This window comes from Ramularia collo-cygni (assembly GCF_900074925.1).
Source record: "Ramularia collo-cygni strain URUG2 genome assembly, contig: RCC_scaffold14, whole genome shotgun sequence".
NCBI lineage: Eukaryota > Fungi > Ascomycota > Dothideomycetes > Mycosphaerellales > Mycosphaerellaceae > Ramularia > Ramularia collo-cygni.
Genome location: NW_019716268.1, coordinates 586,726 through 600,119, shown reverse-complemented (window position 1 = coordinate 600,119; position 13,394 = coordinate 586,726). Strand labels below are relative to the sequence as shown.

Genomic DNA, 13,394 nt, shown 5'->3' with positions numbered 1-13,394 from the left:
ACTCAAATGTCTTGTGAAGCTGCCTGGCCTGCTCTCCAGAGCGTCATCATGGGAATTCCAATGGACCAGAAATACGCCCCTGTCCGTGCCTGTGAAGGAGTCTTGATCAGCGCGACGTCTCCGTTCAAGAGAAAGAGGATGTACTCACAAACGCCACCACATCATTCTTGACGGTGATGTACAAGGCCGTATACACCGTTCTGGCGACGAAGAAGTTCAAAGCAGCGCTATTGAGATCTTTCGCCGGCAACTTGGCCACATTTCCAGCGACCTGGACATCTCATCAGCGATGTACATCTTATCGAACATCTCGATATCACGTACCATGGCGGCTGCGAACAATGGAAACACCTCCATGCAGTTTAAATGTGCACCGCGTGCTCGAACGAGTTGGTTCCATACATCTTGGGGGAGCTTGCCTTTCCATGTCTCGAGATTGGTTCGTGGCCTAAGGGACCATTATTCGGATTCATTCGGTTGATCATGTCCACGATTAGAACGTACATTGCAGTCGAGAATTGGAACTTGGTAGCCATCATCAATCGTGTGAGGTAGTAGCCATGAGGCAAGAAGCTGAAGGCAAAGGCGGCGGGAATTGCCTGGTAGGAGTAATTGTGCGCTGTTTCGGTCATTGCGGGTATCGATTGCATAGAAGAAATTGGGTGGTGTGTTTGCAAGGTCGTAGACTAGATATATATGTTGGCTGATGCACATCTCGTCATCGATGTGTCAATGCTTCAAAGAGGACAACTGAGGACCACATACCTAATCAGGGCAGAGGTGCTGCTCAAAGTGTAATTCTCGTCTGTCACGCTCTCCACGTTTGTGCAATCCCCCTAACACGGTTGGCTGAGTCGTTGATGGAGGATTCGAAGAGGAGGACGAAGACGCGAAGGATCGGCGTTGAGCAGAGGACCGCTTTCCATTTTGGGATGTACCAGTGTCTACTTTAGGCATTTTTTTGCAGATCTCCTCGCCTGGACATCTGATGAGCAGGTTGGAAGAGTCACAAATTATACAATCACGAGATATGCGGCTTGATGTTTCTATGAGATATCTTCACGTCATCTAAAGTAGCCATTCCCCGTAGTAGCATCCACGTTTTACTCCAGTATACCTCCTATATCCAACCATTTCCCGCACAACCTTCCATCATTCATCGTCCTCATCGTTGCCCTCGTCAAGCGCCAGCCAAGCACTCCGACACCTAACACCTTCAGCCCGCACGTTCCTCTTCGCATCGTCCAAACATCCCAGCAGTTTCTTCACCACGGGTCTCCTATAAGGAACCACAGACTCTTGTTTCAGCTGCCGCGGCACCAAAGCTAGACACTGCAATGCCTTCGCTCTTGTCTTGGCCAAATTTCCTGGCGCAGATGTGGAGTTCAAGAGTCGAGTGATGAGCGACGCCGAATGCTCCTCTGCAACGGACGGATTGTGCATCAGAAGCGACTCGAAGATTGTCAATGTGGAGTATTTCACTTCCTGGTATGCAGGCTCGTTCAGATCCAGACTTTGCAGAAGAGGTGATACAAGCGATGCCAGCGTCGACTCCATGATCGAATATGGAAGCCAACGAAGGATGCCGGAAAGTGCGATGAGGTAGTTGGGCTTTGCAGTAGGCTCTGCTGTACGCMCACTCTCAATCATAGGAAGCACAGTCTGGCTGAATATCTTCTGCTTGTAAAGTCCAGACACAACACAGTGATTCTCTTTGGTGAGAATATCGTCCGGGGCGAGAAGTCCCGCAAATCTTCTCGCAAATGCCTTGTCCGACGTAGGCAGATGTTTTAAGAGCAGTTGAATGTATCTGGATGTCAATGCTCCACATTTTCCTTGGAAGATCAGCGCCTTTACGACGGCAAACACGACACTGATGGACTGTGGGGTATGACCAGCGTCGAGTAGCGCTTCGACCTCGATGTTGGCCTCTTCCAACGACTTCTGCATTGCTGCTGACGCGRGAAATTTGTTGATGAGCAAAGATAGGTGCCTCGTGACTACACTTGTGCCGACAGCATCGATTCCAGGACTAAGCAGATACATCGCCTGAGATCGTACAAGCGCCACGATGTCTGCGGGCTCCGCAATCTCAGGCTTGATGGCTGCGTAGTAATACAAAGAGAAAGGCGCAAATGTACGCACACGTTCGTTTGTTCCGCTCAAGTTGTCTGCCAGAGGCGACATCCAGTCGAGATTCTTGTTGTAAACTGTGCTTTGAAAGTGTGATGATTGTGTTCGCAGTGTGACATTTGCGATCCGACCGACGATCTCGGTGATTGAGTCATCTCTCTCAGAAGGCAGTGCATCTTTGAGTAGCACAATCAGAGGCTCTGCATAATCAGAGAAGTAGGCGCTTCGAATAGCGCCATCCTCGTAAATTGGCAAGCCGTGTGTGAATGCGTAGAGAAGTGCCAGAAGCAACGATCTTTGATAATCCCTAGGCGCGTTCTGGTATCGTGCGGCGTTGAGCTTGTTCTTGATGCGAAGCACGACGGTGTCAAAGACCTGTTGCTCGCTGCTGAGCTGCGCAAACGCTTCAAGTATAGGGATGTGGGTTGAGCCTTCGGTAGGTGCATCTGGCAACTCGACCATGAATGCAGGAATGGTTTGGCTTCGAATTGCGTCGGGCACAGAGCGTGCCATTTCGATCAGACTCTGGATGGCATCTTTTTGGATGTTTCCATGACCTTCAACACGCTCGTGCAAGACAATATCATCCACAGCGGTGATTACTCGCGCCACCTCATCATCCGAAAGAAGTCCATGTACGCTTACCAGCTGAGATAGGCCGCTCAGAGCAGTGAGACGGAATGACACTTCTGCTTTGGGTGCGCTGTTCAAAGCACGAAGCATCACCTCCAAAGAATCGTTGGAGAATGCCTGGAGAGCCTCGGGGCTGGCATTGTCTCCAGCTGACTGGAACTCAACATACGATTTGATCAACTCGTTGTAGATCTCTAGCAGCCCTCTTCTTTTGGTGATGGAATCYGACGATTGGTAAAGTGTAAATAGGACTGGCAGGATACCTTTGACAACCTTGTCGGCTACTAGCGGACTTCCCACTGCGACGGCGTGTAAAATACGGCCGGCTCCTTGTGATTGCTTCGTCGGTGCGTCCTCGAGATGCTCATTACACTCTTTGATGATTGGTCTGAGATATGCTTTGAGAGGGCCCTCTGTGTCTGCAAACTTGGCAGCGATTAGCGCAAGAGCCTTGAGCGCTTCCTCCGCAAGGTCCTCTTCTTGCACACTCAAAATCTCAAACTTCAACGCATCCCAGAGCGTGACTGAATACAGGTTGATGGTCTTGACTTCATACCCGATAACACAGGCCTGTATCGCCTGCAGTACATCTCGCTTTGTGTTCATTGACGTCGAGTCGAGTTTGTCCAGCAGCGCAGGGAATGCGTAGGGTGCAAAGTCTGAGTTTGCCGCGATGCATTCCCGTAGTCTATCTTTGAGATCCTGGGCAGTGATAMCCATTGGGTCATCTGGAGGCGGCTTGAAAGTGATTGGAAAGTAGTTGAAAGCAGCCTCGAACATGTCCTGGGCGTGAGCTTGGATGTCCCACTCGGCCATGGGTACCTGCAGCAGCGAGAACACAATCATGAGATTTCTGGGATCCTTCTCGCCTTCAAAGTACGAGATGAATCCCGCCATGAATGCTGCATCTTTCTCATGTAGTTCCCGTATGGGTTCGCGGTATTTGGCCAGAAGCATGTCAATAAGCTGGATGACGGGATACCGTTCCGTCTGAAGCTTGAACTGCAGAAGGGGATGCGTATGCGTAAGAAATGACTCCATCACTTTCTGAGCAGTCTCGGGATCCCACTTGCCACGCTCCTCCAAGGCAAGCAATACCCTTGCGGATGATCCAACGCCTTCGACATCGCCTTCTATGCGACCCAGAATGAATTCACATAATAGCCGCCTCTCCGGTCCAGACAAGACTCTCGGTGGGACTTTCTCGAGAACATCTGCAAGGTACGAGACGGTCTTGGCGCGGATGCCGCCATCGTCCTTGTTGTTGATGTATTCTTCGAGGCTGGTGATGAGGTCGATGAGTTTCAGTTGTTTGGCCTCCAATTTCGCCGCGCTTTGCGCTGCTATCCTCTGCGCCTCAGGCTTATTCTTGTCGACCTCAATGAGGTAGAGTTGTATGTCAGACATGGCCTCATGTTTTGGCGGAAGAATTTCAGAGATGGAGTCGATGTCATTGTCGAAGACGACTAAAAATAGTGGGGCATTGACGAAGTCTTGGCAATCGCCATCGATAAGGAAGTCACAGTAGATGTCAATACGAATGCAAGGAGGGAGTTCTCTTCAGATAGGTCATGATATTCGGTGGTCGCACAGCCGCTGGCACGATCTCATAGGCTCATTCGCAGCTCGCAAAGTTCCAGTGATACTACGGAAATGGAGTGCATACATTGAATGATAACTCGATACCCGAGATCGCTGATTGGCAGTTCAACGTCTCATCACGCACTGCCGAATAGGTACTGACTACTGTAGATCGCGAACGCGGCAATTGGCCAATCATGAGTGGCAATATTAACGAGCGTATTACAGGTATATACAACATGTACCCTTTTAAGCAATCGCCCGGCTCAAAGCTCGAGAGCCATGGGGTCGCCACATCTCTCTCAAAATCCAAAGGGATTCTGAGCAGCTACACGGGTAGTTAGTATACCACGCATCAATATGTAATAGTCACATAATAAGTACTTACTAGCTTTTGATAGATTAGCCCTACCAGTAGGTTGCGGCATTAAAGGCTTCGCTCCAGCCTGTACGCCGAATCGCACTGGCGGGGCTGGTCCGGTCCTTTGCGCAATAAGAGGCGCAACAGGTGCCTGTAGTCCTAATGGCTGCGAGGGTCCGAACACGCCGCCGGTCTGTTGCGGGGGAAGCTGAGGTACTGGTGGCGCAGGCTGTGCGCCAAAGCCGTTCATACCAGTGGCTTGGGAAATGTTGAATGATGGTTGGAAGCCCGTTTGTTGAGGTTGAGAAGGTTGGAAGCCTGTCTGTTGGGGCATGAAAGTGTTCGATAGACCCGATGGCATGGGTTGATAAGGCTGACGAGATGTTGGGTCCGCAAACGGCGATCCAGCCTGTTGGCCATTGAACATTTGCTGTTGTTGGTTGGGTTGAGGCACGCCGTACTGCTGGGTAGCTTGCTGCTGTCCGTAATTTGACTGCGGCATGAAACCAGTGGGTTGTGGCTGCAAGGCAGGGAAGTTCTGCTGCATCGCCTGCACAGGATTGAAGCCTTGAGGTGGTTGGAAGGCGGTCTGCTGAGGTTGAAGTTGCTGAAATTGTTGCTGACCTTGCCCTTGGGGGATTTGAGGCTGATAGCCTGTCAACTGTTGCTGCAAAGGCGATGCCCCAAATCCGGTCTGCTGCGGAGGGAAGCCCGGAGCAGATGCTGCACGAGGAGGTGGCTGGAGAACTCCAAGACCTTGATGACCTGGGGCGAGTGGTCGTTGATATCCTGTGGGCTGAACTTGCTGGAACCCCGTTGGTTGGGGTTGCTGTTGCCGGGCTGCTGGCGCTAGAGACGCGATCTTGTCGAATATGGCTTGATTGGCAACGGGAGGCTGCTGCTGGACAGGTTGCTGGGTAGACGCGGGCGCGGCAGTAGGTGCAGGCTGTGGTGCGGGCGTTGGTTGCAAGGGCGGCGCAGAGAGTGACAGCTGTGCAATGTCATCGTTGACCTYGGGTTTCGGCGGTGTGGATGCAACCGGTGCAGCAGCTGGAGCTGCTACAGTAGGCGTCTGCGACCTTGATGGCTTGACATCCCAGGCATCGTCATCRAATCCATTCGTAGGCTGTCGTGCTGGTGCATTGGCGAGAGGAGTAGCTTTGGCATCTGCAGAAGCTCTCCCTGCCGGACTTTCAGACTTTGGCTTGAAGGCACTCTCGTCGACCACGTCGTTCGTTTGCACAGCGGGGGCCGGTCTACCTTTACGGGTATTGTTCCTCAGTGCTCCACCAGGACCAGAGAATAGCCCTCCAGCGGATCCTTCTCCGCCATCATCTGGTCCTGACGGTGACATCGATCCATTCTTGCGATCGTACTTCGCATCAAGGAACTTCATCACCCGCAGAATATCTCCCTCCTTCAAACCCAGAGTTCGCAACAACTGCTCGTTGACATCAGGCAAGACCTCAGGACCCATTTGATCCCGTGAGAAAGCACCCGCGTAGCGCTCGCATATTTGAGGGTTCACGCCACATTGGAGGAAAAAGTCGAACCAGTCGTAGTCGTCCTTCTTTTGCACGCTCGCACCCACACCGCCTGTATCTTTCTGTCGCAGTGTGGTCCGTCGTTTAATGTCGGACAAAGGCTTGTCTTCGTCCAGGCTTGCACCGGTGGCGCGCTCCACATATTCTAGGTCTTCAACCGCCATCTTCGACACCGGAACGGCGATCTTGACGCCATTGTTTTTGTGAAGATGGATCTTGCCCTCTCGAAGCCCGATGAATTCTGCGTCGACCCTAAACGTTCCGCTGCGATCAGTCCAAGTCCGGATTCTAGATTGATTTGGTTTCGCTTTGGAGTCCTTCGAGCCTCGCTTGTCGGAGCCGCGCATCGACGTGCGCCTAGTATCGCCGGCGAGGCTGCTGGTTCGGTCAGGCAAAGTCACTCCAGGCCCAACCTCCCCATCACGCTTCCTCCTTGCAGCCTCTTTCGTCAGACGCTCCTCTTCTCTGCGGTTCTGCTCCACAATATTTCTCGCCTCCTCCAACCCATTGATTGTCTCTGCTCGCACAAGACCAGTCACTTCGACGTACGATGAAGGTACGACGCCCTGCTTGCCACTCTTCAACCGTCGTACCATCCACCACTCGTCGCTTTTGGTGTCATCCAGGATAATGACCTCGTCGCCCACTGCAACTGTGACCTCATCTTCGCCCTGAGCCATGAATTCAAATCGCATCTGCCCTTTTTTCTGCCCTGCGGCTCCAGTACCCGCACTTGCGGCTAGCACTTCTTTCAGTCCCTCTTGCCTCACAGCACCTGCAAGTTCGCCCAGAGCTCCCACGATCTCCTGAGCAGTGTCTTTGGCACCCGCATGAAAGTCTATGCTCTTGCTCGGACGTACGAGTTCCACAAACACGTGTTTGCCTTCAATGCTATAGTGTGTGAGTTTTTCCGCGGTCCACTCTTTGCTCGGACCGTCTTTACTCTTCTCAGGGCTAATCATGATGATACCCCTTCCAATGTTTATCCCCAATGTAGTCGGCATCTTCTTGTTCTTCCCCATGTGCGAGACCATTTCGTGGACGTTGTACAGATGGAAGCCGCCCGGCGATCGCGGCTCCTCGTTATCGCGGTCGTCGTCCCACGTTGCGGGTGCGGGGCGGTTGTTGTAAGACGGGGATGGAAGCACGCCGTATCGCTCTTCCGGGGGCGCCGGGGAGAATTGTACTCGCGGTGCAGGTGGTGATGCTGGCGGCGTCTGCTGAGACAGAGGACGTCGTGGCAAAGAAGGTGCAGGCTCATCCTCCCGCTCGTCGTAATGCGGTCGGTGTGGAGGTGGTGGCGAAGCCAAGGATCGCTCCGTCTGTCCGCCAGTTCTTTGCGCAATGATGCCAGCCAACTGAGCCGCGGGATTGGCTGTGGGAGCGGATGGTGGAGACGGAGGCTCGTAGTCCTCTTCACCCGGAATAGGCGCGTCAGCAGCAGCCGGCGGACGGGCGGGCATTGGCGGCGGAGCAGGTGCCAAATCGCGAGCAGGAGGCAACGTCGCCGCTGTCGCCGCGGGCTCAATGTATATAGCCGGGGCGAAGCCATATTCGCCGCCAAAGCCCACCAGCGTCCAGTCCGGGTCTGTCTCGTCGAAGACATCCAGACGCGCGTCCTCCTTGAAACTCAGCTCCTCATCGGTCTGCTTGGTATAATCGTAGAGTGCCTTGGCTTGATGCGTGGGCGTCGCGGACTCGATGTAGTTGCTGGGCACCAGGCCTTCGGGCTCCTCATCATCGTCCGATGCCGCCTTCCTCTTCACCTTGTCCCAGCCATCGGATCCTTTTTCCAGTACGAACAGCAGATCGCCGTCGTGGATTTCCAGCTCCTCCTCACTTTGCGCGGCATAGTCGAAGACGGCGCGGGCAATTTCTAGGAAGACCATTGTTCATGCTCTGTGGTATGATTATGGATGGTTCCAATCCAAGTCGATCAATCCCACGGGCGTTTCAGCTTGCGCCGGAGATCCCAGGATTGTGGTGTGTCGTGTCGTCGTGGTCGAATAATGTGCATGCTTCGGCCAACTCAGAACTGACGTCTCCCGCTCCGCTTAGCCACGCTACCTGCTTAGCTTCCGTCGTAGTCACGATAGGAGACGCCTCAGATGAAACCCCATTGGAAACAACAATCTGATGATATACTCACATAACGCATGAACGAGAGCGTAGCCAGTTCTCGAAGACGCATGCCACGTGTTATATGCAGACGAACTACTTGGAACCATTCACGTGGTTTGTGCATCCATTCATGCTGTACCTAAGTTCTGTGCTGACTCGCTAGGTAATTAGGAGGTGCATGTATTCACTTCACCTTGAGACTATTGTGCGGTCATTCGCTGCCGCTTTATCTCCTGCTTGTCCTCTTCATCGTCACCGTCATCAATAACAATTCCCACCGCCTCGTGATCAGTAACATCAACAAAGCGTTTCTTGCTGGGCTGCACACCTTTCCCATGCCATCCCACTCGACCCCATAACTGCTCTGCTGGGCTTGTCAAAGGAGCCATTTGATCACGTTCATCAGAATTTAAGGTCATGGCACGAGCACTCTGTATGATCTCGCGAATGCCACCATCATCTTCAAGAGCCTTTGCATTGTCATGCTCCGCTTTGGTCATGCGTCTCGATCTTTCCAGCATCTCCTCCTCCAGCGTACCCTTCAGCACCAGAGTCTCGACGTAGACCTCTCGCGTCTGGCCGATTCTGTGCGCACGTTTGATAGCCTGAGCCTCAATATCCGGGCGGCAAACAGGGTTAACAAAGTATATGCGACTCGCCGACGGAATGTTCAAACCGTGAGAAGCATGCTTGACATCCATCAGCAATACTCGATCCTCCGTCTGCTCTTCAAACTTGGCCACGTACGCTGCCTTTTGCTGCGCTGATAAACTCTTCGCATAGATCTCATGCTTGATGTCAAACAGGTCGAGCATCTGTGCAATGTAGTATGCAATATTGTCTCCTTCGTAGAACACAAGGATTTTTTCATGCGGACAATGCTTCAGTATCTGTGACATCAGGTAGCTCATTTTGGCGCTGGTTGTCCCCACAATCTTGGCTCGAGCGTATGGAGAGCCCAATAGAAGCGCGGTAGCTTGTCCGGGTCCTTCTACTGTCTGATTGATAGGAGCTGAAGGTCGACGCCGCTTGCCCGTGACAGTCTGCTGAGAGGAGGAAACGCGCCGCTTCCTGAGCAGTGTGGGCTCGCCATCTAGGCTGGATCTCGGAATTCCAGACTTTGTCAGTACTGAGTGGTGTTCGCTCTCCTTCTTACTCTGCACTTTTCGCTTTCGCTCTTCGTCCTCGCGGCGCTTTTCTGCTGCCGCCTTGCGATACCGTTCTCTCTTGCGGGCCTTCTTGCTGGCCCTCTTCGTCGCTGTAACTTCCTGTTCGGTTCTAGTTGTAGGTTCGCTTTGAGTACTCGTAGCACCATGCTGGATTTCTGCGGTGTCCACCTTCGCCGCATCTCTCGCGGGAGCAAGTGATTTGATTCCCAGCCCAGCGAGTCCCTCGCCTGGATCGGGCATTGCCACGCGGTGGTTCACAAATCGCTGTGCTTCCAGTAAGAACGACAACCCAGTGAGCACTCGCTTCGATTTCGTTGTTGTCTCGAAAGACCAGTGCTCAGCCGTATCTTCGGGCCAGTCCTCTACAAAGATGCCCAATTCGTGGCACCTGCTCATTGCCTTCCAACCTTCGGACTCGAGAATTGGCAACTCCGTAGACTCCAATGTCGATAACAACAGCTCACGATCTTCCGGAGTACAATTGCTGTCTTCCTTGCTAAGATAAGTTCTGCTGTTTTTCCCCACTGCCACAACATCCTGTGCTTCAAAACCTGTCCACCAGAACGTGGACTGTCTTAGGTTGTTCACTAAGGATATGCGATCTTTCGCGCTGTTCTTGTGGAAGAGATAGTCCTGATCCACACGCTCCGAGGTCACGGCGTTGGCAGTAAGAACAAGCGTAAACAAGTTGGCGATCATCTTGTCGTAGTAGGATGGTTCAATTCGGACAATCTTGTGGTGCAGAGGTGGCAGCTTAAGCTCAACATCGCCTGGCCTTGTCTTAATAACCATGGCCGCGAGTACATGCTCAAAGCAGGCGGAGAATCCGGAGTATGTGTTCGCTCCCTCATGCCGATACACATATTCTTTGAACGCGCCACTGTCACGCTCCGACCAGGGTGTAATGTCCAGAAACTTGCCGGCAATCGCTCCGAGGCTTTCAATAGCGCCAGTACGGTCCAACTTGTCATCGAAATGTCTCCGCTGCTCGAGGAGAGTTGAATACTCATCTGTTGCTGAAACGTCGACCTCGACACCAAGTAGCCCTTTTGCGGGCGTTCCCGATACCAACCAGTTGTGGTCTGCTGTGATCAAATTGCGAACAACCAAGATTGCGTTGTTTGTTTGGCTTGCATAGTGACCTTCGTCGATTAGAAGCCGCTTGAAATGCAATCTCTTAAGCGGGGAGGTATAGAGCATCTCCTCTTTGAGACAGGTACAATCTCGATCCCGCGTTGCTCCAATGTATGCGCAACGACAAGCCAGAGGAGCCTTCACGATGCGCCGTCCATCCTTGTCCGAGCCGTGATTGATTTCGAGCTCAAAGCGGTTGCGAGAAAATAGCACGATATCAAATGTACATATTTCTTCGGGCTCTGGCAGTGATTTTTTCGCATCATCCATTACTAGAATTCGAATGGAGTCCAAGTGCTTCGCAATCTCCGACTGCCATTGTTTCACTAAATTGCGAGGAACGACGACCAGACTTGTCGCTGCAAGCAACATCCTCTCTGGCTTCGGAATAGTTGTGTTCCGATTCCATCGAATGGGCTCAAAGGGGAGCACATATGATGGCAGGCAGTTGTTCAGCCGCTCAATACAGCTGGTGAGCTCCATTCCGGTGGCCTCTTTGATCCTTTCGAACTCGATCTTCCAGGGAACAGAATTGCGATTGATTGCAGCAACTGCCATGTCCGCCAGGCTAGCAACAGATCGACGCACCTCTGGCAGAGCATAAGGAATGGGCACTTTGGGTAGTTGGTGTCTAGTCGCTTGTATCAACGCGAGGCACATGACGGTCTTTCCCAGCCCCATGGTCTCTGATAGTATACCTCCACGACAACGCTGGAAATATCGTGGTTCTCGTAAGAATTCGGTGTCCCGCGGACTGTAGTAGAAGACACGCCCAGATGGAGACACCCTTCTCTCCAATCGAGGATCGATATCGCTTTGATCAACACACTCTCTAGAAAGCATGGCGGCTGCTGCGCGGCCTTGGTAGGGGAACAGCTTCGTGCGGAGTCCTGGAACATTGCCCTCCAGCAGGTCTTCCAGAGCTTCACGCGCATACTTCTCCTTTACGTCGACCGCCGACGGCCGTGGGGAAGGAAGCGTGTTGAACAGATACCATAAGCTGGGATTTCCCTCCGCCCTGGTTGCCCATCTATCGAAGCGTTGCTCCTCTCCAGGGGTATACTGTCCTTGCCATGTGTTGGGAGAGGTATCAAGGTTCCGCAAGACATTGTCGACAGCAAGAGTCAGTCGTCGATTCTGGTGGTTGACGACTCCTCGAGCGACGTCGTGAAATAAGACATGGACACGGTAGATTAGCCATTGGGGCTGCCGCTCACAGCGCTTGAATTGGAGACGAATCCAGTGGCTTTCCAGCAGCTTTGCAAGATCGGAGACAATCGACGCATCGCTTGTCGAGATGGCCGGTGCTCCGCTGAGCCACTGCCACTCCTGGGATTCTCTACTCAGTTCGTCTGTTGACGTATCTTGAAATACCAAGCAACCCAGACCCAAGTAATTCGATGGCACCGCTGCATATGCAGCGGTGTTGGTTGCCATGGCCGGTGCGATTGGAATCGTCGCCCGTGCGTTTGTCTGATCAGCTCATGTCACCCGGCTGTCCGTACAGCTGCAGCCTGGATGGCAACGCGGTGTATGCATTGAGATGGTAAGATCGATATGTCAGGCCAATTCGGGTTTCGTCCAGCCGTGATCGAACTTCACTTTAGAGATGGGRATGAAAGTGGAAGGAAGTGTCGAAAGATGAGAGTGAAAGTCGAAGGTTGACGGGAGTTTAGGCCCATCAGGCAGGCGCATGTCAATACTTATGACACAGACTGTCATGCCTCGACTTTTCGACATGACATTCTCGTATCAAGTCTCACATTTTCCTCCACCTAACCATTATCACTGCATACAGCCGTGAGCAGTTTGATGAGCTTCACCAAGCATCGCTGCTGCGGAAACGATGCATGTCTTCTGACCTCCCTCACTCACTGGCTGCGAAGATGAATCTCGTAAGCACACAATCTCTTCTCGGGTTACTGGTAAAAGCAAAGCCCCAAACTCCCCAACACCGATGCCACTCAATCATTCCAATACAATACTAAGCCCGCTGTCTCCGAGGCCGGCTCACGCGCTACGAGCAGATCTGTTAGGCTGTGGTCGACGGTAGACTGTGGTGTTGGGGAGAAGGGTAAGAAAAAAAAGGACGACTTACAAGAGTGACAGTGTCAGATCACCTCGGATGCTGGCCTTCAACTCAATCTCAATCTCAAGATTTGCCTCGAGGGTCAGCTTGAGCCCTTCGGTATCTTTGAGCGCCTTTCCCTGGCCACATTAGCCAAGTCATTCCGCTCGCAATGATATCCGAATATACACTTACACCGCCTCCTGACTGCTCCTCTGGCTTCATGTAGTAGGGCTGGTCCGGATTCGACCCTCGGACGGGAATCTCTCCTCTCATTGCGCGGGCATGCGTGACCGGTCCATCCATAGAGGTGCTATCGGGACCTATTCGCTCGAAAGGTCGCATCTGATTGAGATCACCATTGGCATCTGCTTCCTCCAACGCCTCTAGGGAAGTGGTCTTTAAGAATTTGCCGTCGTTGATCATCTCCTTAATTCTCTTCCGGCGGTCACGGCGTGATGAGGAGCGCGATCGAGCAGATTCAAGGCCGAGTTCTCGCTTCTCTTTGGCAAGCAGATTGTCCTGTTTMTTTTGCTGCTGGACCGTTCGTTGCTTTGGCGGATTCTCCAGAGTCTCGTCGGTCAAATGCTCGAGTTTGGGCTCCTCGATGTGTTTCCTTCGGTATTCGTCGGTGAAGGTCGACATCTTGT

The 13,394-nt window shown here is 52.6% G+C and overlaps 5 protein-coding genes; all 5 read right to left on the bottom strand.

Moving 5' to 3' along the window:
• Positions 1-2: 2 nt before the first annotated feature.
• Positions 3-632, bottom strand: RCC_08540 (uncharacterized protein; the record flags this gene model as incomplete). XM_023773790.1 has 4 exons in its annotated part: positions 3-89; positions 149-271; positions 325-448; positions 505-632. The coding sequence occupies 4 exons, from the start codon at positions 630-632 to the stop codon at positions 3-5; spliced, it is 462 nt and encodes a 153-aa protein (XP_023629558.1).
• Positions 633-1,152: 520 nt separating this feature from the next.
• On the bottom strand, positions 1,153-4,173 carry RCC_08539 (uncharacterized protein; the record flags this gene model as incomplete). The annotated part of the gene is made up of 1 exon (XM_023773789.1): positions 1,153-4,173. The coding sequence occupies one exon, from the start codon at positions 4,171-4,173 to the stop codon at positions 1,153-1,155; it is 3,021 nt and encodes a 1,006-aa protein (XP_023629557.1).
• Positions 4,174-4,649: 476 nt separating this feature from the next.
• RCC_08538 (related to Actin cytoskeleton-regulatory complex protein sla1) lies at positions 4,650-8,141 on the bottom strand (the record flags this gene model as incomplete). XM_023773788.1 has 2 exons in its annotated part: positions 4,650-4,675; positions 4,736-8,141. The coding sequence occupies 2 exons, from the start codon at positions 8,139-8,141 to the stop codon at positions 4,650-4,652; spliced, it is 3,432 nt and encodes a 1,143-aa protein (XP_023629556.1).
• A 432-nt stretch (positions 8,142-8,573) lies between these two features.
• Positions 8,574-12,113, bottom strand: RCC_08537 (uncharacterized protein; the record flags this gene model as incomplete). The annotated part of the gene is made up of 1 exon (XM_023773787.1): positions 8,574-12,113. One exon carries the CDS (start codon positions 12,111-12,113, stop codon positions 8,574-8,576), a length of 3,540 nt encoding a protein of 1,179 aa, XP_023629555.1.
• A 434-nt stretch (positions 12,114-12,547) lies between these two features.
• Positions 12,548-13,389, bottom strand: RCC_08535 (uncharacterized protein; the record flags this gene model as incomplete). Of its 2 annotated transcripts, none has more annotated exons than XM_023773785.1 (3): positions 12,548-12,554; positions 12,775-12,878; positions 12,940-13,389. In XM_023773785.1, the coding sequence occupies 3 exons, from the start codon at positions 13,387-13,389 to the stop codon at positions 12,548-12,550; spliced, it is 561 nt and encodes a 186-aa protein (XP_023629553.1). The 2 variants fall into 2 exon arrangements, with proteins under 2 accessions (XP_023629553.1, XP_023629554.1); XM_023773786.1 differs by lacking the exon at positions 12,548-12,554 and adding an exon at positions 12,687-12,693.
• Between the last annotated feature and the right edge of the window lie 5 nt (positions 13,390-13,394).